This window comes from Theropithecus gelada, chromosome 15, assembly GCF_003255815.1.
Source record: "Theropithecus gelada isolate Dixy chromosome 15, Tgel_1.0, whole genome shotgun sequence".
Taxonomy (NCBI): domain Eukaryota; kingdom Metazoa; phylum Chordata; class Mammalia; order Primates; family Cercopithecidae; genus Theropithecus; species Theropithecus gelada.
The window spans coordinates 11,400,617-11,422,768 of record NC_037683.1 but is presented as its reverse complement, the minus strand read 5'-3'; the positions used below and the strand labels follow the sequence as shown (position 1 = coordinate 11,422,768).

Below are 22,152 nucleotides of genomic sequence, written 5' to 3'. Positions count from 1 at the left end.
GACACAAGAACTCAGTGTTGGTGGATGCACGGATGCAGGTGCCCAGCGAGAGGGAGGTATTGTGGGTGGATTCATCCTGGCTTCGCTGCGGCTGGGAGTGGGCGCTGCTAGTAAGAGATCTCGCCTCCAAGCTCTTTCCGTGGGCAGGGAAAAAACGGAAGCTCCAAGAAAGAGGAAAGACAGGACCCGAGCGGGGTTTCAGGCAGATGAAGCGCGTCGGTAGCCTGTGGCCAGGGATCCCAGCAAGGAGGGGAAAGAGGAGGCCTGGGTACCCCGCGCCCCGGGCGCGCGCGGCGCGTGAGGTGAGGGGGAGGGCGCGGCTCCGCACCAGCCAGCTGCCGCCTCGCGCCCAGCCGCATCTCGGGGGGCGGGGCTGTCCCCGGGCCGCAGTGCGATTGGCGGAGGCGAGTGGGTGACGCCGACGGCCGGAGCGAGGCCCCGCCCCCGGCTTGCCCCGCCCCCGCGCGCGCCGGCGGCCGGGCAGCCTCGCTCTGGCTCGCGCCGCGCCCCCGCGCCCAGTCCGCGCGTCAGTCGGTCCCTAGCGCGGCTGCGGGGTGGAGAGCTGCGACCGGCCCAGCGCGCCCACCTGAGGAGGCGGCGGGGTCCGCAGGCGTCGCGGGAGGAGGAGATCGGAGCCGGGAGACTCGCGCAGCGCCATGGCCCCCATTGGCCTCAAAGCTGTGGTTGGAGAGAGTAAGTGGAGCCGGGGTCCTTCCAGCAGGCGGGGACTGCGGCTCCCGAGGAGCCCCGCGCGGCCCCTGCCCGCAGCGCCCAGGCCTGCAAGCGGGCTGCCCGCCCTGCGCCCCCGACCCGAGGCTCCTGGCCCGCGGGGTCCCGTTATTCAGGCGCCGCCCGCGCGAGAGGAAGGCTTCCCCCGCTCTCCCCTCCCTCACTTCACGTTTCACCCCAAGCCTCCCCCTGCAGCCCGCCCTCCTCCCTTCCCATCCTCCTTCCTCGCCGTCCCTGTCTTCCCTTTTCCCTGCATCCTCCTTCCCCTCCATCCCTCCCTCCCGCTCTTCCCTTCACCCTCATTTCTCTACCCTCGCCCCATCCTTCCCCCTTCCCCCACCCCTACCCTACCTAACCCCACCTCTCTCCATCCCACCCCCTTCCCGCTCTGTCACCCCCAACACGCGTCCCTCTCCTTCATCTCGCCTCTACCCCCTGCAGCCCGTCATCCTCCCCCGCACCCCCATCCTCACCCCCGTTACCTTCCCCTCAGTCCCCTCTCCCCTTCCTCGTCTTTATTCCCTAGGCGCCCAGACTCCGCTCCCGTTTCCTGCAGTCCCTCCTCCTCCCCACCCTCCTGGGTGAGTCGTGACGGGCGAGATCCCGGCCTGCGTCCTCCTCCCCCGCCCCGGGCCGCGCCGCGGTCCCTGCCTGCGGGACCCACCTGGGAGACTGGGCCGTCCCCGGCCTGGGGAGGAGACGCCTGTTTTCCGGAGGCTGAGCTCTGCTGGGCCGGGGCCACCTCACTCCTCCCCTTCCCGGGGCTTGGTTTCCAGGGCGGGGACTTATCAGGGTCCTGAACCCCTGAAACCACTCGGGAGATGAGGAGGGCTTCGGTGTCCGCCGCCCAGCGCCGCAGTCTGCAATCTCCCTGCTTGCGGGGCTCGGCCCTGCAGTAGCCGAACGTTTCAGGAGCTCAGACCACGGTGGCAGGGAGGAAATGGTTGTTTATGGGTTTGGATGAAAGGCACCACATGAATGGATTTTTAAAAATGGGTGGCGGCGAGTGGTGGCCGCAGCGGAGCGAGGGCTGATGGTGGATGACATTTACAAAACGGCGTCCTCAGTAGTAAATAAGATTGGTGATATGTGTGGAAAAACAGTCCCTTGTCAATAATTTGTCCATTTCTTTATAGCAAAAAAATGTGTAAGGATTGCTGTGGCTTTTGCTGTCTCTTTGGGGATTAAGTGAAGATTAAAACTGGGCTTTTCTCTGTAGGAGAGGATAAGAAAGGAAAAAGAATAAAATGGTGGAAATTGAGTTTCCTTTCCAATGATTCTCTCCTATCATAGCGCTCGCTGTCTGTGGAATGCTTTTGGCCGTGTAGTGTTCTTGTTGAGCACCATAGCTGTTTTATTTCCCCTCCCCATTCTTTTCATTGATATATAGAAAATACTCCTACTCAGAAATCTCGTTGTAAAACCTTACCTCACCTATTACATCAGTAGAAAATTGTTATAAAAACTGAGCCCCAAAGAAAACGAAATTTTTAAAGGTGCTCATCATAACACCTGCGTTGTACCCATGCAGTACAGGTTCTGATACTTGTTCTCAGGTGTTTAGGGCTACGAGGACCCGTAGGGATCCTCTAATGTCAACATCTCCTTTTACCCATGAGTAAGAAATGGAGACTTGGAGCAGTTAAGTGACTTGACACAATCAGTGTTAATTTTGTAAAACTTGGTGGGCATTTCCTTGTAACATTAGTAAAAAATAACTTTCTTAATTATTCTGTATATATATTTTCTTTCCAATATCCTTTTAAAGGGTAGTGAAATGTGGAATAGAATCTTACAGGTTGTATTCTTTAAAATGTTAATATTTGTACTTTGGGAGGCTGAAATGAGAGGATTGCTTAAGCCCAGGAATTCAAGATCAGCCTGGGTAACATAGTGAGACCCCATCTCTGTAAATATAAAAGTAAAATAAAATGGTATATTTGAATACTACACATTGAAGATAAAATCCCCAAGTGTTATAGAAATCAAGTTTTTGCATCATTTTGCCGGAACCCTTGTTTATGCAAGTGGCTCCGTAATTCCCCTCCCCCACCTTTAATTAGAAGCAAGCATAAAGGTAAAAAAAATTAATATGCAGCATGGTCAGAATTTACTTTCCAAAATAAAGCAAACCCATTGTACACAAAGATAACAAAGCAATTTTACATGAAATTGGTGAATATGGCTAGGCGCAGTGGCTCATGCCTGGATCTCAGGACTTTGGGAGCCTGAGGCGTACAGGTCACCTGAGGTCAGGAGTTCGAGACCAGCCTGACCAACACAGTGAAACCCTGTCTCTACTAAAAATAAAAAATTAACTGGGTGTGGTGGCAGGTGCCTGTAATTCCAGCTACTCAGGAGGCTGAACCCTCGCTTGAACCTGGGAGGCAGAGGTTGCAGTGAGCCGAGATCGTGCCATTGCATGCCAGTATGGCGACAGAGCAAAACTCCATCTCAAAAAAAAAAAAAAAAGAAAAAAGAAAAAAATATGTGAATAGAGTTCTATTCCTATAACAATTAAGTATAAATTTTGGGGAAAAAAAAAGGTTGAAATCCTTTGTCAGTGATGCAGGTTAATTCTGGCTTCTAATTTTGGATGGGGTTTCTAGACTTGCCCTTTTCTCTAAAAGAGGCTGAGGCAGGAGAATTGCTTGAACTGGGAGGCAGAGGTTGCAGTGAGCTGAGATTGTGCCACTGCACTCCAGTCTGGGCTACAAGAGCCAAACTCTGTGTCAAAAAAAAAAAAAAAAAAAAAAAAAAAAAAAACTTTTAAAAAAAAAAAAAAAAAAAAAAAAAAAAGAACCTATTATATATTAAAAAAAAAAAATTGACGATCAAGTAGAGCTTGTTTCAGAAACACAATAGTTCAGTATTAGAATGACATTAAGAAATGAAAATTTTAAAACTATATAATCTTTTCAGTAGCAACTGAAAAACAAGTTAATCTGCTTTTAAAAACAAAGCAAAAATTCTTAGTAATCCAGAAGTAAAAGGAGTAGTTTAAATGTCCCTGTAGAGAAACCTCTCACCTCCCCAATCCCATCAGGCCTCCCTGTACTCACCATTTTCTGGACCATTCATTTGTAATTCCTATCACAATTGAAATTAATAAATGATTTGTACTAATTGTAAGACCATAAGTTCGCTGGGGGCAAGAACTAGTATCTAGCACAGTGCTGTCACAACAAACTCTAGCAATAAGTCTGATAGGAAATTAGCAAGACCTTCATAAATGGAGAAGAATGCTATGTTGCTTTATGGAAGAATATTAAAAAAATCAGTTGTTGCTAAATTAACCTATACATTTAATAAAATTCCTACAGAAGTCCTAACATTCATCTGGAATGGTAAAAGCTAAGCTAAGAGAAGCTAAGAAATTTTTGAAAAAAAAGAAAATGGGAATTTTCACCTACCAGATTCAAAACATACTGTGAAGCTACGGTTACCAAAACATTGTAGCACTTCCAAATGAAGGGGGAAAATGAAAAGATCAATGACATAGAACAAGAAGTCTAGAGTAGGTCGGGACGAGAATCCCGTATATGGCAAAGGTGGCATTTTAAGTCAGTGAGCAAAGGAAAGAAAACTCAACATACGATATTCAGGCAGTTGGCTACATTTTGGTGGGGAAAATAAATTTACTTCTGTACTTCACATGTTCACAAAAATAAGTCCCATAGGGATTAAATAAATAAAATGATAAAGGTAGTAGACCATAACAGATGTACGTTTCCTTATATTGTTGTGCAGTAGCTTTCTAAATATTATTAGAAAACATTAAGGAAAAGACTGACAGATATGACTACACTTCTATTCAGTAAAAACACCAAAAAGCAATATAAAAGACCAATAAGCTTGAAAAGTATCTACAGCATATAACAAAGGACCAATATCTATTTATCTATCTATCTGTAAAGAGCTTTCTTAAATGTTAAAAAAAAAAAAAACAACTAAATAAAAATAGACAAAAGACATCAGTTAGTTATCTATTGCTGCATAACAAATTACACCAAAACTTAGCAGCTTAAAACAATGGTCATTTATTGTCTCAGACATCCCTGAGGGTCAGGATCTGGGAGGAGAGCAACCTGGCTGGGAGGTTGTGGCTCAGGGCCCCTCAGGAGGTTAAATCAATGGGCTGTAGCTATCTCAAGACCAGACCAGCACTGAAGAATCCACCTCCAATGGCACTCCTGTTGTTGGCAGGCCTCAGTTATCCAGCAGGCTGTTGGCCGGATACCTCAGTTATTTGCCACAGGGGCTTCGCCTGGGGCAGCTCACAGCATGGCCAGCTGGCTTCCTCCAGAGCCAGCCACCCAAAAGAGATGGAGACCTGGAGACCGCAGTTGCTATAACCTAATTTAGAAGGACCATCATCACTTTTACCATACCCTATCCACACAGACCAACCCTGGCACAAGGTGGGAGGGGACTATACAAGCGCATGAATACCAGGAACCAGGGACCACTGGAGGCCATCCTGGGGGCTCTCTTACCCCAGAATGAAAACGAGCTTCAGAACTGGGCTAGGACACAGTAGGAAAGCGGGGAGGAGAGCAAGACCAGCAACCAGATGCCTTCACTTTACACAATTCTGTATTATTTGATTTTCTTCTCTAAAATTTATAATGTGTTCTAGTTTTATAATGTAAAAATTAAAGGTTTTAAAAATATTTTTTATTAACAGGAAAGCAGAGAATGCATCTCTGGTTCTGGCTCAGTACCACCAAGTTCCCCAGCTTGTGCCAGGCTCTAGTCATGACAAGAATGACTACCTACTGAGAACCTATGATGTGCCAGGCACTGTCCTAGTCACTTAAGTATACTATTCCTTTTTTTTTTTTTTTTTTTTTTGTGAGACAGAGTCTCACTCTGTTGCCCAGGCTGGAGTGCAGTGGTGCGATCTTGGCCCGTTGCAACCTCCGCCTACCGGGTTCAAACAATTCTCCTGCCTCAGCCTCATGAGTAGCTGTGACTATAGGCGCACACTGCCACTCTCGGCTAATTTTTTGTATTTTAGTAGGGGCGGGGTTTCATCTTGTTGCCCAGACTGGTCTTGAACTCCTGAGCTCAGTCTGCCTGCCTCGGCCTCCCAAAGTGCTGGGATTACAGGTGTGAGCCACCGCGCCCGGCCAAATATACTATTCTTAATGCTAAATGTCCTAAGTTGGCTGGGTGCGGTGGCTCAAGCCTGTAATCCCAGCACTTTGGGAGGCCGAGACGGGCGGATCACGAGGTCAGGAGATCGAGACCATCCTGGCTAACAGATGAAACCCCGTATCTACTAAAAAAATACAAAAAGCTAGCCTGGCGAGGTGGCGGGCGCCTGTAGTCCCAGCTACTCGGAAGGCTGAGGCAGGAGAATGGTGTAAACCCAGGAGGCGGAGCTTGCAGTGAGCTGAGATCCGGCCACTGCACTCCAGCCTGGGCGACAGAGCGAGACTCCGTCTCAAAAAAAAAAAAAAAAAAAAAAAGTCCTAAGTAGATATAAATTATCCCCATTTTAGAGATGAGGAAATTGAGGTACAGATAAAGTCACATAACAGTGCACACAAGTGGTAAGGCTGGAATTCAAACTCAGGCTTCTCTGGCTCCAAAAGGCTGAGCTCTTCATTAGACCAGTCCACTTTGCCCCTCGATGCCCCGTGTAACCCACTAGAAGGGTGGGTAGGAGGAAAGCCATCAATCCTGGAGCACCAGGGAGACACACAAAAGGCCCAGACTCTGGGACTGAAGAATTGCAGCTGACAAAAATAGCTATAAACGTTCCTGTCCATTTGGGTTCATTATGGGTTAGTATTAGAACAAGCTGGACATCCTAATGTTCCAGGCAAGCAGAAACTCTCTGCTTCAGACCATGTACTTTCTAATAATGTAACTAGCCAAAGCTAGTCATAAAAATTCTGAATCACTGGTCAAGAAACACATTTTCTCATCATCCCCTCTATAGCCACTCCTCCAACATTTTCCCCATGATTGAATTCTAAGGTTCCCTTGCCCCTGCTTTTCTCTGCCAGGGGATGAAGTGAGTAGAAGGGGCCTTTGTCTAAGGACTGCGGCTCCTCCTATCCTCTCACCGTACTCAGCAGCCCAAGAAGTGAGTTCAGTCATCATCCACCTAGCTCTTTTAGGGCCAAATTGTAAGTGGAAAGCAGGAGAGATCAGAGGTGTCAGACCCAGTCTATGAAAGACAGATATTCCTCTTTCCTCAATGTCCCTCACCAATCCCCCGCCCCCCCCCCCCAAATAAATACACAGGCAAAGAAATCTTTGAAAGTTGCACTTTCCAAGTCAATTCAGTCTCTCTTATGAAGTGGCTTCAGTATTTATCAGGTTATAGATTATGATCAATTGGTCTGAACTTTGAATCTAAATCTAAAAATTACTGCTTTGCTTAGAATAAAAACTGCAATAAAAACTAAATCTATTGATCACTTATTAGGTGCCAGACACTGTCCTAGGCACATCGTATGTTGTCATTTAATCCTCACAATGATCCCATGAGTTACACTCATTAGTCTTCTTCTACTCTGAGAAAACGGAGGCTAGAGAGTTTAGGATGATTCCCCAAGGTTACCAGTTTGTTGTTATAATGTTTGTATGTATGCATTTATTTATTTTGAGACAGAGTCTCGCTCTGTCTCCCAGGCTGGAGTGCAGTGGCGCCATCTCGGCTCACTGCAACAACCTGTCTCCCGGGTTCAAGTGATTTTCCTGCCTCTGCCTGCTGAGTAGCTGGGATTACAGGTGTGTACCACCATGCCTGGCTAATTTTTGTGTGTGTGTGTGTGTATATATATATATATATATGTATATATATATATATTTTTAGAGGGGGTTTCGCCATGTTGGCGAGGCTAGTCTTGACCTCCTGACATCAAATGATCCACCCACCTTGGCCTCCCAAGGTGCTGGAATTACAGATGTGAGCCACCACTCCAGCCCTGTTATAATGTTTTATTTATTTATTTTTATTTATTTATTTATTTTTTTTGAGACGGAGTCTCGCTCTGTCGCCCAGGCTGGAGTGCAGTGGCCGGATCTCAGCTCACTGCAAGCTCCGCCTCCCGGGTTCACGCCATTCTCCTGCCTCAGCCTCCAGAGTAGCTGGGACTACAGGCGCCCGCCACCTCGCCCGGCTAGTTTTTTGTATTTTTTAGTAGAGACGGGGTTTCACCGGGTTAGCCAGGATAGTCTCGATCTCCTGACCTTGTGATCCGCCCGTCTCGGCCTCCCAAAGTGCTGGGATTACAGGCTTGAGCCACCGCGCCCGGCCTATAATGTTTTAATAAGTAGCATTTATTTCGCATCAACAAGTGCCAAATACCAAACTAAGTGCTTTGTGTATGCTAACTCATTGAATGTCTATAGTTACCCTGTGAGGGAGGTGTATTTCTTGCACTTTGTGGATGAGAACATTGAGGTCAGAGGTGAAGAATGTGCTCTAGATCCCACAGATGAGAAGAGGCAGATGCAGGATTTGGACCCTGGTGGTTTGGCTGGAGCATCAGTCTTAACCTTGGCACCTGTCTTCTCACATTTGTGTTCTGGTTCACAGGCTGCAGAGCCTGTACTTTTTTTTTTTTTTCCCAGAGATAGGTCTCTGTCGCCCAGGCTGGAGCACAGTGGTGCAATCATAGCTCACTGCAACCTCAACCTCCTGGGCTCAAGCGATCCTCTTGTCTCAGCATCCCAAGGGACTACAGGCACGCACCATCATGCTCAGTTAATTAAAAACAAATTTTTTTTTTTTTTTAAGATGGAATCTTGCTCTGTCACCAGGCTAGAGTGCGTGGTGCGATCTTGGCTCATCGCAACCTCCGCCTCCCGGGTTCAAGTGATCCCCTGCCTCAGCCTCCTGAGTAAATGGGACTACAGGCGTGTGCCACCACACCCAGCTAATTTTTTGTATATTTAGTAGAGACAGGGTTTCACCATGTTGGCCAGGATGGTCTCGATCTCTTGACCTCGTGATCCACCTGTCTTGGCCTCCAAAAGTGCTGGGATTACAGTCATGAGCCACCGCACGTGGCCAATTTTAAAAAAAATTTTTAGTAGGAATGAGGACTCACTATGTTGCCCAGGCTTGTCTCGAACTCCTGAGCTCAAGTGACCCTCCCACTTCACCCTCCCAAAGTGCTAAGATTACATAAAGCCTGTATTCTTAACCTCTGTTCCTTGATTTTTGATACTTGAAAATGTTTTTTCCCTAAATTTTTCCAAAAATGTACAGGATCTAAGTGGCAGTCAGGTTCTCTGGATTCTGTTCCAGGTTCTGCCCCCGACTCATGGGTGACACTGGGTAAGTCACAGCTCTGCCAACAAGACACTGAAACTTGCACTTTCCCTCTACTAATGATTTAATGTACTGCAAATCCTGCTTGACCTTAAGTACTAGAGAAATTTGACTTGTAAAAAGAGATAACTTAGGCCAGGCTCATGCCTATAATTCCAGCATTTTGGGAGGCCAAGGCAGGAGGTTCACTTGAGCCCAGGAGTTCAAAACCAGCCTGGGCAAAATAGTGAGACCTTGTCTATACAAAAAATTTAGAAATTAGCCTGCCAGGCGCGGTGGCTCATGCCTGTAATCCCAGCACTTTGGGAGGCCGTGGTGGGTGGATCACCTGAGGTCAGGAGTTCGAGACCAGCCTAGCTGATGTGGTGAAACCCCGTCTCTACTAATAATATAAAAATTAGCGGGGTGTGGTGGCACACATCTGTAATCCCAGCTACTTGGGAGGCTGAGGCAGGAGGATTGCTTGAACCCAGGAGGCAGAGGTTGCAGTGAACCGAGATAGTACCACTGCACTCCAGCCTGGGCAACAGAATGAGACTCTGTCTCAAAAAAAAAAAAAAAAAAAAAAAATTAGCCAGGCATAGTGTCCCCCATCTGTAGTCCCAGCTACTCAGGAGGATTGCTTGAGCCCAGGAAGTCAAGGCTGCAGTGAGCCAAGATCGCCCTACTGCACTCTAGCCTGGGAGACGGAGTGAGACCCCGTTTTTTTTTGTTTGTTTGTTTGTTTTTAAAAAGTGGTAACTTTAGGCTGAGCGCGGTGGCTCATGTCTGTAATCCCAACACTTTGGGAGGCCGAGGCAGGTGGATCACCTTAGGTCAGGAGTTCAAGACCAACCTGGCCGACATGGTGACTCTACTAATAATACAAAAATTAGCTGGCCGTGGTGGCACACACCTGTAATCCCAGCTACTCGGGAGGTTGAGGCAGGAGAATTGCTTCAACCCAGGATGGGGAGATTGCAGTGAGCCGAGATCGTACCATTGCACTCCATCCTGGGTGACAAGAGAGAAACTCCATCTAAAAATAAAAGTAAAAAAAAGTTAACTAGTTTAGCAGTGCCTCAAAAATTACACATAGAGGGCCAGGCACGGTGGCCCATGCCTGTAATCCCAGCACTTTGGGAGACTGAGGCAGGCAAATCACCTGAGGTCAGGAGTTCGAGAGCAGCCTGACCAACATGGAGAAACCCCATCTCTACTAAAAATACAAAATATTAGCCGGGTGCGGTGGTGCATGCCTGTAATACCAGTTACTCGGGAGGCTGAGGCAGGAGAATTGCTTGAACCGGGAGCTGGAGGTTGCATTGAGCCAAGGTTGTGCGATTGCACTCCAGCCTGGGTGACAAGAGCAAAACTCCATCTCAAAAAAAAAAAAAAAAAAAGGAAAGAAAACATGATGCTAAGTGAAAGAAGCCAGGTACAAAGGCCACATACTGGATGCTCCCATTTATATGAAGTGTTCAGAGTTGGCAAACCCAGAGACAGAAGGTAGGTTAGTGGTTGCCAGGGGCTGGGGGAGGGCAGAATGGGTCCCATTTATATGAAGTATTCAGAGTTGGCAAACCCACAGACAGAAGGTAGATTAGTGGTTGCCAGGGGCTGGGGGAGGGCAGAATGGGTAGTGATCGCTAATAGGTACGGGGCTTCTTGCTGGGTGATGAAAGTATTCTGACCAGCTACAGGGAGCCAAGATCATGCCACTGCACTCCATCCTGAATGACAGAGCAAGACCCTGTCTCAAAAAAGTAAATTACATAAAATGGCAAAGCGTATGTGAATTACATCTGAATAGTAAGTTTTTAGATGTTTTAAAAAAAGAGAGCAAGCTAACTTGAAAGGTAAGCTATTAGCCCAGTTGACACCTTTGTCCTGAACTTTCCCTGGAGTATCGCTTAAATGCACATCATCAAGGAAGTCCTTTTAAAAGAGGGTCAGTTTAAAACATTTACATTGAGAAAGAGAACTTCAATATTTAATTGCACAGCCTGGGTCTCCAGGGAGGAGGGTGCTTAAATATGAGCATTTGTTTTACTTCAAAGTTAAATACAATTCTGTGGGTGACCTGTCCATGTCACAGTTTCTCCATGCAACTGTGAGACAGTTTAGGGGAAAAAAAAAATCATCACTATCTGATAACAGATTTACTAGGAATTTTTTTTTTCCCCCCACCCTGATACAGAGTCTCACTCTTTCACCTAGACTGGAGTACAGTGGCAAAATCATGGTTCACTGCAGCCTCGACCTCCTGGGCTCAGGTGATCCTCCCATTTCAGCCTCTCAAGCAGCTGGGACTATAGGCGCACACCATCACACCTAGCTAATTTTTGTATTTTTTTAAGAGATGGGGTCTTGCTGTGTTGCCCAGACTAGTTCAAACTCCTGGGCTCAAGGGATCCTCCTGCCTCAGCCTCCCGAAGTGCTGGGATTACAGGTGTGAGACACCATGCCTGGCCTATTATCTTAAGAAAATATCCTAGATGTGGTTTTGGAAGAAAAAAAAAACCAATTTTCCTAGGAACTACATAGGAAGGTAGAATAGGTATAAAAGCAAAGGTGAGACTGACTGAGTGCAGTGGCTCACACCTGTAATCCCAGCACTTTGGGAGGCTGAGACAGGTGGATCATCTGAGGTTGGGAGATCGAGACCATCCTGGCCAACATGGTGAAACCCTGTCTCTACTAAAAATACAAAAATTAGCTGGGCGTGGTGGTGCGTGCCTGTAGCCCCAGCTACTCAGGAGGCTGAGGTAGAGAATCACTTGAACCCGGGAGGTGGATGTTGCATGGAGTCAAGATTGCAGCACTGCAGTCCAGCCTGGGTGACAGAGCAAGACTCTGTCTCAAAAAAAAGCAAAACCAAAAACAAACAAACAAACAAAAACTAAAAGCAAAAGTGATTTTAAAATACAAAATACTCTTCCAAACAGATGTTGCTGTTACACAGGAGTAAAACCTTGGTGACTTGGGTTGTGCCAGCATTGCTTTCTTGGCTGCTGAGTTATGGGAATATCCAGTGGGTCCCAGGAAAAAGAACCCCGCAGCAGGGAGATGAGGGGCCCAAGGCAGCAACTACATACCAACAAGTATGGAAGACTTTCACTATTTTAGTATCAGCCAAGCTGGTGTGTACCACCAGGATATCAGCTTTGGGTTCAAAAACACATAATGTTGAGAAATTTGGGAAAGACCTGTAACGGTCTGGGACCTGAGAAGATGTTATACGTGTGCAATTTAATTCCACAGCTATTTATTGCCTGCCTGCCATCTGTAATAAACTAGTCTAGGCACCATGAGGAATGGCAAAAGGAACCAGACATAATCCCTGCCTTCAAGGAACTTATGACTTATAATTTAACAAGGAAGCAAAACTTTTGACCAGGTATGGTAGCTCACGCCTGTAATCCCAGCACTTTGGGAGGCCAAGGTGGGCAGACTGTTTGAGTCCAGGAGTTTGGGACCAGCCTGGGCAACATGGCAAAACCCCGTCTTTGCAAAAAAAAAAAAAAAAAAAAATTAGCCAGGCATGGTGGTGCACACCAGCGGTCCCAGCTACTCGGGAGGCTGAGGTGGGAGAATTGCTTGAGCCTGGGAGGTGGAGGTTGCAGTGACCCTAGGATGTGCCACTGTACAGCCTGGGTGACAAGAGCAAGACTCTGTGTCACACACACACACACACACACACACACACAAACAAAACCAAAACCAAAAAAAAAACCTTTTAACAAATAACTATAACAGGCCACGCACGGTGGCTCACGCTTGTAATCCCAGCACTTTGGAAGGCCAAGGCGAGTGGATCACTTGAGGTCAGGAGTTCAAGACCAGCCTGACCAACATAGTGAAACCCCATCTCTACTAAAAATACAAAGATTAGCAGGGCATGGTGGCACATGCCTGTAATGCCAGCTACTCCTGTGGCTGAGACATGGGAATTGCTTGAACCCAGGAGGCAGAGGTTGCAGTGAGCTGAGATGGCACCACTGCATTCCAGCCTGGGCAACAGAACGAGACTTTGTCTCAAAAAAATAAAAATAAAAAACAAAAAAAGACCTATAACCAAATGCAGAATGCAGAAAGTACCTTAATAAATAACTGAATGGTGTTAAAAGAGTTAAAGGATACATTTATTTTATTTTTTTTGAGACAGTCTTGTTCTGTCGCCCAGGCTGGAGTGCAGTGGCATGATCTTGGCTCACTGCAATCTCTGCCTCCCATGTTCAAGCAATTCTCCTGCCTCAGCCTCCTGAGTAGCTGGGACTACAGGCGCCCGCCACCACACCCAGCTAATTTTTTGTATTTTTAGTAGAGACGGGGTTTCACCATGTTAGCCAGGATGGTCTCAATCTCCTGACCTCATGATCTGCCCTCCTTGGCCTCCCAGAGTGCTGGGATTACAGACATTAGCCACCATGCCCCGTCAAAATCAGTTTCTTCTATATTGTGTGTAGTTATTCTAATTTCTTGAATAAAATGCTGGAATAATTTATTAATTTTGTTTTGTTTTCTACTAAAAGCATCTGAGGATATGAATTTTCATCTGAATACAGCTTTGGTTGAATCCCATAGATTTTTTCCCCTGCTCCATAGTTTTTGTTTTTATTTTTGTTTATTTATTTTTCAGATGAAGTCTCTTTCTGTCGCCCAGGCCAGAGTGCAGTGGCGTGATCTCAGCTTACTGCAACTCCACCTTCTGGGTTCAAGCGATTCTCCTGCCTCAGCTTCCTGAGTAGCTGGGGTTACAGGCATGCACCACCATGCCCGGCTAATTTTTGTATTTTTAGTAGAGACGGGGTTTCACCGTGTTGGTCAGGCTAGTCTCGAACTCCTAACCTCAAGTGATCCACCCGCCTCCACCTCCCAAAGTGCTAGGATTATAGGTGTGAGCCACTGTGCCCAGCCCTGCTTCATAATTTTTAATATCTAATATTAAAAATAACAAATTAGGAAAAAAAGAAATGGCAAGAATATTGGATTTTATTATTTTAGAGACAAGGTCTCAGTCTGTCACCCAGGCTGGAGTACAGTGGCATGATCCATAGTTCACTGCAACCTTGGCCTTCTGGGCTCAAGCCCCCTGAGTAGCTGGGACTATATTTGTGTGCCACTGTGCCTGGCTATTGCCATTTACTTTGTGGATGTCACTCTTATAACCGGTGACAAGTAGTTTAAATTGGGGCAAAATTTCCCTAAGAGGTGGTTTGGGACTCAGGTATCATCATCAAATGTAAGAGAGCACATATCTGCCTCTAGTATCCAAAAAGGGCTTACTGAACGTGCAGTGAAAGGTTTTCCCCCTGGCTTTTTTGGCACACAGCATCTCTGAGACAAACAGGTGCTTGACAGCTAATGAAATATCTTTAGTGGAGTGATCAGGCCAAATTTTATAGTTATCACTGGCAATGTAACAGCCATAAATCTTGAGCCCTAGTCCTGTGCTTGCCTATACAGGAAGTGCTTTGGGAATCCCCAGTATGATCCTCTTTAATTGCCTCAATTAGTTGCTTCTCTGTGAGGCTTGTTGCAAGAGCTAAAGTTAGAGTGAGGTGACTGAGACTGTTTTCCTTTCAGCAGGTATGAGGTTTACTTACCTTTTTCCATGTCTTTTTTCTTTTCTTTTCTTTTTTTGGGGGGTGGGGGGTGTTGGTGGGAGATAAGGTCTGGCTCTATCTCCCAGGCTGGAGTGCAGTGGCAAAATCACAGCTCACTGCAGCTTTGATCTCCTGGGCTCAAGTGATTCTAGCTGGGACTAAGGTGTGTGCAACCACACCTGGCTGATTTTTGTATTTCCTGTAGAGAAAATACATTTTGCCCAGGCTAATTTTGGACTCTTGGGCTCAAGCAATCCGCCCACCTCGGCCTCCCGAAGTGCTGAGATCACAGGCATGAGAGCCACCATGCCTGACCTTTTTTTTTTTTTTTTTTTTTTTGATGTGGAGTCTCACTCTGTCACTCAGGCTGGAGTACAGTAGCATAACCTTGGCTCACTGCAGCCTCAACCTCCCAGGCTCAAGCCATCCTCCAACCTCAGCCTCCCAAGTAGTTGGGACTACAGGCATGCATCACCATGCCTGGTTGATTTTTTTTTTTTTTTAATTTTTATATTTTTTGTAGAGTTGGGGTTTCACCATTTCACCCAGGATGGTCTTGAACTTCCAAGCTCAAGCAGCATGCCCGCCTCCGCCTCTCAAAGTGCTGGGATTATAGGCATGCGCCACAGCACCCGCCCTGATCTTTAACTTTTTTCTTTTCAACATCCACCCATCTCTATCTTTCACTTTGTTTTATTTATTTATTTTGAGATAGAGTCTCACTCTGTCACCCAGGCTGTAGTGCAGTGAAGCGATCTCAGCTCACTGTAACCTCCACCTCTGGGATTCAAGTTATTTTCCTGCCTCAGCCTTCTGAGTAGCTGGGATTACAGGCACCCGCCACCTACTATCCAAAAAGAGCTCATTGAATGTGCAGCAAAACACCTCGCTGATTTTTGTATTTTCAGTAGGGACGGTGTTTCACCATGTTGGCCAGACTGGTCTCAAACTCCTGATCTCAAATGATCCTCCTGCCTTGGTCTCCCAAAGTGCTGGGATTATAGGTGTTAGCCACCACGCCCAGCCTCTACCTTTTGCTAATGTCTACTAATTATTTAGTCTAAGAGCAAACCTTATTGGAAGTGAATGAGATATTAAGTATTTATTACAGTAGGAAAACCTGTTTTATTCTTGGAAAGAAAAAAATTTAGAAGGAGAATAGGAAAAGTGGAGAAAAACAAACAAAATTTAAAAAAAAAAAAATCTTTGGAGCCGGGCTGTGTGAATTCAAATTCATACAGATTTGAATCTGAGTCTCCAGTAGCGACCCCTTATTTGGTGCTCTTCTGAGATGTTCAAGAACTCCAGGACCGTAAATTATAGTCTGTTTTCATTTCAGCATGGCTCAGTAGGGTCTGGGATCAACTGTTTTCATTCATCCAACCAATATTTGTGCCATCTCTCTGTGTGCCAGAAGCTGTGCCACACAGGCGGCAGATACAGTCGTGTTTAAGTAGACCGGGTCCTTGTGGGATTTAGACAGGCAGTGGTGATGCAGCAGGAATGTGCCCTGACAGGGCAATATAGGTGATGCTGGAGTATGTGGGAAGCACCCAGCAAGACCTGGGCATGAGCAGAGCAGAGTGAGACCTGCGGGATGATGAGTTAGCCAGGCAGGAGATGGAGTCCGTGGAGCCTTCGGGAGAGGAAGGTCTAAGCTTGGCAAGAAAATGAGACAGACTCTGGCTGCCTGGAGCTGTGGGGAGTGTGTGGAGAGCAGTCGGGGAGGTGCCAGGGCCTGCTTAGCCTTGGTAAGGTCGTTTATCTTTATTCCAGCAGCTGTGGGAAGCTACTGAAGGTTTTGAGTCCGGGAGAGGCTTGGTTAGAAGTGAGTTCAGAATGCTTTCTGGTTGCTGTGTACAGAATGGGCAGGAGGCAGTGAGAGGGAGGAGGCTGTGGTGCTGGTCCTGGGTGGGGATGTAATGGCGAGGATGATGATTTATGCCAGGGAGAGAGCAGCAGGGTGGGGAGGGGGACCCCAACTAGAAGGCATCTTTGGGTGCTGAAGGGTCAGGTCATGGTGATGGCTGTGCTGGAAGAGGAGAGGAGGAGTCAGAAATGAGTCCCAGTTTTCTGGCTTGGGCGGCTGGTTGGAAGGTCATGCTGTGCACTGAGATGAGAGGCGGAGAAGAAACAGGTTTGTGGGGGAAGATAAGGTTTTGTAGGCACAGGCTTCAGGTCCTGTGGACCACTTAGGGGGGATGCTAACAGGCAGCAGGCAGACATGCTTGACGTTGGCAGTCACCCAGTGCCAGAGTGTGGGCAGGTCAGATGTACAGGAGAGTGAGAGAAGAGGGCAGAGGTCCCGCCCCGCGGGACACTGGCATTTACAGAACAGGTACAGGAAAAGCAGCCAGCAGGCCCGAGAGTCTGAGGGGGAAGGCGAGGCTCACAGCAGTGTCTATGATTTTGTGACTCGTGGGACCCAACCTCAAATTGAGCAAGTGCAAGCTGAGCCAGCCACCAGGAGGCTCCAGTTTAGGAACAGCCCCCACTCTCTAGGCTGGGAGGCTTGGCTGCTGGAAACTTCTCAGGAGTTTTCCTGTCTGTGGTGTTGCCCCTGTATTTTAGACAACACTTGCCTGTGTTAACTTCATTGCTTAGGATTGTTTTGAGGAGGAAATGAGGAAATGGTTATAGTTAGTCAACGTGCAAAACTCTGAGCATTTGGACTTTATGCTGTGGTAAAATGGCATCAGATTGACTGAGTGTGGTGGCTCATGCCTGTAATCCCAGTACTTTGGGAGGCCGAGGTGGGTGGATCGCTTGAGCCCAGGAGTTCAAGACCAGCTTGAGCAATGTGGCGAGACCCTGTCTCTACCAAAAAATAAAAATAAATAAAAATTAAAAAGTACAAAAACTAGCCAGGCATGGTGGCACACGCCTATAGTCCCAGCTACTCAGGAGGCTGAGGTGGGAGGATCACTTGAGCCAAGGAGGTCAAGGTCGCAGTGAGCCATGACACACCACTGCACTCCATCTTGGGGGACAGAGCAAGACCCTGTCTGCTATGGTTTTGTTCTGTGTCCCCACCCAAATCACACCTTGAATTGTAATTCCCCTAATCCTCACATGTCAAGGACAAGACCAGGTAGAGGTAATTGAATCATGGAGGCAGTTTCCCTCACACTATTCGCAGGTAATGAGTGAGTCCAAAGGTTTTATAAGCGTCTTGCATTTTTCCTGCTGGCACTCATTCTGTCTCCTGCTGCCCTGTGAAGAGGTGCCTTCTGCCATGACTGTAAGTTTCCTGAGGCCTCACTAGCCATGCGGAACTGTGAGTCAATGAAACCTCTTTTCTTTATCAATTACCCAGTCTCAGGTATTTCTTAATAGCAGCGTAAGAATAGACTAATATACCATTTCAAAAATAATAATAATAAAAAGATGGCATCAAATTGTAGAATCTTGGTTCTGGAAAGGATCTTAGAAGCATCTAGTCCAGACCATGACCCAGAGTAGGAAGTCAGATTGCACTAGTCTATTAGCTTGATCACATTGGCCAATTGTTTTCTTCTCTGTAGCTGTTGGGGATACAGTATTACCTTCATGTTCCACACCAGTGTAGAGTCGCAATGGCAAGTATAAGCCATGAGGAGTGTGTGGAGGCAGAAAGGCTACTTACTCTATGCTTAGATGTGGCTCAGGACTCTAGTTGGTTCTAATCCAGTCGCAGATGAGCCTCATGAGCCTCCTTTATGGCAGTAGAAGCCTTCATTCTGGCAGCCAAGGGAGGAAAAAGGAAGAACATTTAGGCTTAAATGGTTTTTGGAACCCCCATACTGGGTATGACAAGGTGAACCAAACTCCCTGATCTCTTCTGTCAGTTTCTTCTGAGCATTGGTGTGGCCAGGATAGCATTGGAGAGGAGGCCCCCTGCCCAGTCTCTGGACACATTGGTATTGATGGTTCCAGTTGCTAAGGACTTGAGGAAAACAAAACACTGGTGGTGAGCAAGAGTCACCCTCAGCTCTGGGAGGATTTCACACTATAGGCTTTAAACAATAGACTACAGTGAGGCAGAGCCCTTAAAAATCACTTAATCTGCACACCTCCTTGTATTGTGGGTCAAAGTGCTGCTTCAGGATTTTAGGATGAGGCTATCGTGTGGCTACTGAGAATGTTTTCCAGTTTGCTTTCCCTTAGGTAATCTTAGGGTGGATTACCTGGGGGGCGACACTGGCTCATTCCTCTATAATCACTAATTGACTAGCAAGAAGATCCCTTAAAAAAGTCACGAGGCCAGGTGCTCACACCTGTAATCCCAGTGCTTTGGGAGGCCAAAGTGGGCAGATCACCTGAGGCCAGGAGTTCAAGACCAGCCTGGCCAACATGTTGAAATCCTGTCTCTAGTAAAAATACAAAAAATTAGCCAGGTGTGATGGTGGGCACCTGTAATCCCAGCTACTCAGGAGGCTGAGGCACGAGAATAGCTTGAACCCAGGAGGCGGAGGTTGCAGTGAGCTGAGACTGCAACACTACACTCCAGCCTGGGCGACAGACTGAGACCCTGTCTCAATACAGAAACAAAAACAAACTGATTGGGAGCTCTCACCTTGTGGATGGGCCTGATCTGGATGGGCTGTTTGTTGGGGAACCCCCAGTGTCAGCATGTTTAGATTTTTCTTCTTGGTCTCTGATTCCCCAGAGAGGTCTCCTTTTGTCTGCTGTCTGGGAGGTAAAGGTCTGGCTACCAGAATTCTGGGAACTGACTGGATGAGGTGGGCTGACAGTGGCTTCTCAACAAGCTTTATGCCCCTCCCATTCTTTTAAGTTCCAGAGGCACCTGGAACTGGTGCTGCCAGTTCCTGAAACTTCTGAGGATTCTGCTGTGTACATTTGGTTGGTTTTCACTGCTCCCTACTGCTGGATTAGGAGTCCTCTTTCATGGACCTGCTAAGTCAGTTACCACACATCTATTGTAGAAAATAAGACAACAGACTCAGAATGTAAAAACACAACTTTACCTTTTGTAAGAACTGCATTCCAGGAAGGAAGGAGGGGAGTAGCCACCAGCCAGAGACTGGGGACCACCACACCCGAGTTTCTTTCTTTCTTTTTTTGAGACGGAGTTTCGCTCTTGTTGCCCAGGCTGGAGTGCAATGGCACGATCTTGGCTCACTGCAACCTCTGCCTCCCAGGTTCAAGCGATTCTCCTGCCTCAGACTTGCAAGTAGCTGGAATTAACAGGCATGCGTCACCATGCATGGCTAATATTTGTAATTTTAGTAGAGACGGGGTTTCTCCATGTTGGTCAAGCTAGTCTCGAACTCTTGGCCTCAGGTGATTTTCCTGCCTCGGCCTCCCAAAGTGCTGGGATTATAGGCATGAGCCACTGTGCCCAGCCCCAAGTTTCTTAACATAGCAGAGCCTCTGGCTCTTTTGGCCACTTCTTTTTCTTTCTCACTGAGACGAAGTAGAGTCTCCTAAGAGAAAGAGTTTTGGAACACCACAAATCCAGGAATTTAATGCTGAACTAGCCTTCAGCTCACTTTGAAGCAGGAACTCAGATGAGGCCTAAGGTCACGCCTTCAGACTGGATACACCCTCCCGGAGCCAGGAGGCATCCCGACCCTCACGGACCCAGGAGACATCCTCACCGGAGCAACCTTTGGTACAGAACTTTTAACTAAATTACACAGTGTAGAGAGACAAGCTTCGGTCATTTCTCCACCACCCACTCAGCCCCTGGTAGAAGGCAGGCAGCACAGACCTTCATCCCAACACACAAGGGGAATATTCAAATCATGCCTTAGGGGCACAGGGAAGGGAGTCAGAGACTGCCCTGCCTGTGATTTTGATACAAGTAGATAGATGATCTGAGAGAACAGCCTCTGGTCTAGATGATTTCAGTGGAAAGGAAGAAGAAAGATCATGTGGAAACTTTGTAAATGTTCTATGAGGAGAAAAGACAAGTGTAGCATATCGGTAAAGAAGACCAGCACAGACAAAACCATTCATCATTCTAACATAAAATGATCAACCAAGAGCTCAAATGTGATGTAATGTGAGATAACAGAATGAGGTGGAAAATGGGCTAGCAGGGGAATTCAAAAACAGCAAATCATGGCATTGCAGAATGAATAAACCAATTTTATACCGTAAGAAGCAGAATCTTCACTATAAAATATGGAAATTGCTTGAGAAATCGCACAACCTGCATATTCATGAGCATTAGCGCGCCCTGTGTTTCTTTTGGATTTTTCGCGGCTTCTCTTCCTGGAGCTCCACCTCCTTCCTGTGCTCGATCTTTGGCCCCAACCCCAAAAGGATGTTTTCTTTTCCTGGTATCTCACTGTAGCCAGTTCCACAGGTTGGGGAAAGGAAGCAGCCCTCCTAACACTGGCCCTTTGTGTGTGTGGATGGGTGGGTGGGGCATTTCCTGCCTTCTGGAAGCTTCCCTGGGGCTTTTGTCTTACATGGGTTTGACATCTATAGCACGGCTGAACTGAGGGTTCCAGAGGGAGTGTGAGCTTATGGCCTTGTCATGTTGCGCGGGACTAAACATTTCCTAATATCTCAGATCTGTAGACCTGAAGCAGGCTCAATCTTAGAGCAGAACAGATTGGGCTGGTCAGAATCTGGGACTTGAAAATAAGACAGAGTAAATGACGAGTTGATGGGTGCAGCACACCAACATGGCACAAGTATACATATGTAACAAACCTGCACGTTATGCACATGTACCCTACAACTTAAAGTATAATAATAATAAATAAATTAAAAAAAAAAAAAAAAAAAGAAAATAAGACAGAGCTGAACATGGTAACACGTACCTGTAGTCCCAGCTACTCAGGAGGCTGAAGCAGGGGAATTACTTGAGCCCAGGAATTTGAGGCTAGCCTGGGCAACATGGTGAGACTCATTTCAAAAAAGAAAAGAATAAGATGACTGTCACCACCATTGTCATGGATAAATCATGTGATCTCTCCTGGATTCGGTTTCTTTATAAGATCGGCTGCATCAGAATTTCTCAGTCTTGGCACTGTTGACATTTTGGGCCAGATGAGCTTGTGCCTTGTGGGATGTTTAGCAACATTACTCACCTCTAGTTGTAGATTCCCATAGCATCCCCTAGTTGTGACAATAAAAAATGTATCCAGAAAATGCTGACTTTCCCCCTGGGGGAGCAAAGTCACTCCCTGTTGAGAACCACTGGACTAGGTGATTTTTTTTTTCTTTTTTTTTTTTTGAGATGGAGTTCTGCTCTTGTTGCCCAGGCAGGCTGGAGTGTAATGGCGTGACCTCGGCTCATTGCAACCTCCACGTCCCTGATTCAAGTGATTCTCCTGCCTTAGCCTCCTGAGTAGCTGGGATTACAGGCACATACCACTATGCCCGGCTAATTTTTTGTATTTTTAGTAGAGACAGGGTTTTACCATGTTGGCCAGGCTGGTCTCAAACTCCTGACCTCAGGTGATCCACCCACCTCAGCCTCCCAAAGTGCTGGGATTACAGGTGTGAGCCACTGTACCGGGCCCCACTGGACTAGGTGATCTTATGTCTCCCGTCTGCTGCTGGGTTTCTGGGATTGTATGA

At 46.9% G+C, this 22,152-nt stretch overlaps 1 protein-coding gene across 2 annotated transcripts in view; it reads left to right on the top strand.

Annotated features, from left to right (window-relative positions):
* Nucleotides 1-459: 459 nt before the first annotated feature.
* The window catches only part of STXBP1 (syntaxin binding protein 1), an 82,331-nt gene continuing 60,638 nt past the window's right edge, over nucleotides 460-22,152 (top strand). For both annotated transcript variants that reach the window (XM_025360809.1, XM_025360808.1), the window contains exon 1: nucleotides 460-693. In XM_025360809.1, coding sequence (XP_025216594.1) covers nucleotides 657-693 — 37 coding nt within the window. In that variant the 5' untranslated portion in view covers nucleotides 460-656. The remainder of the gene's footprint in view (nucleotides 694-22,152) is intronic.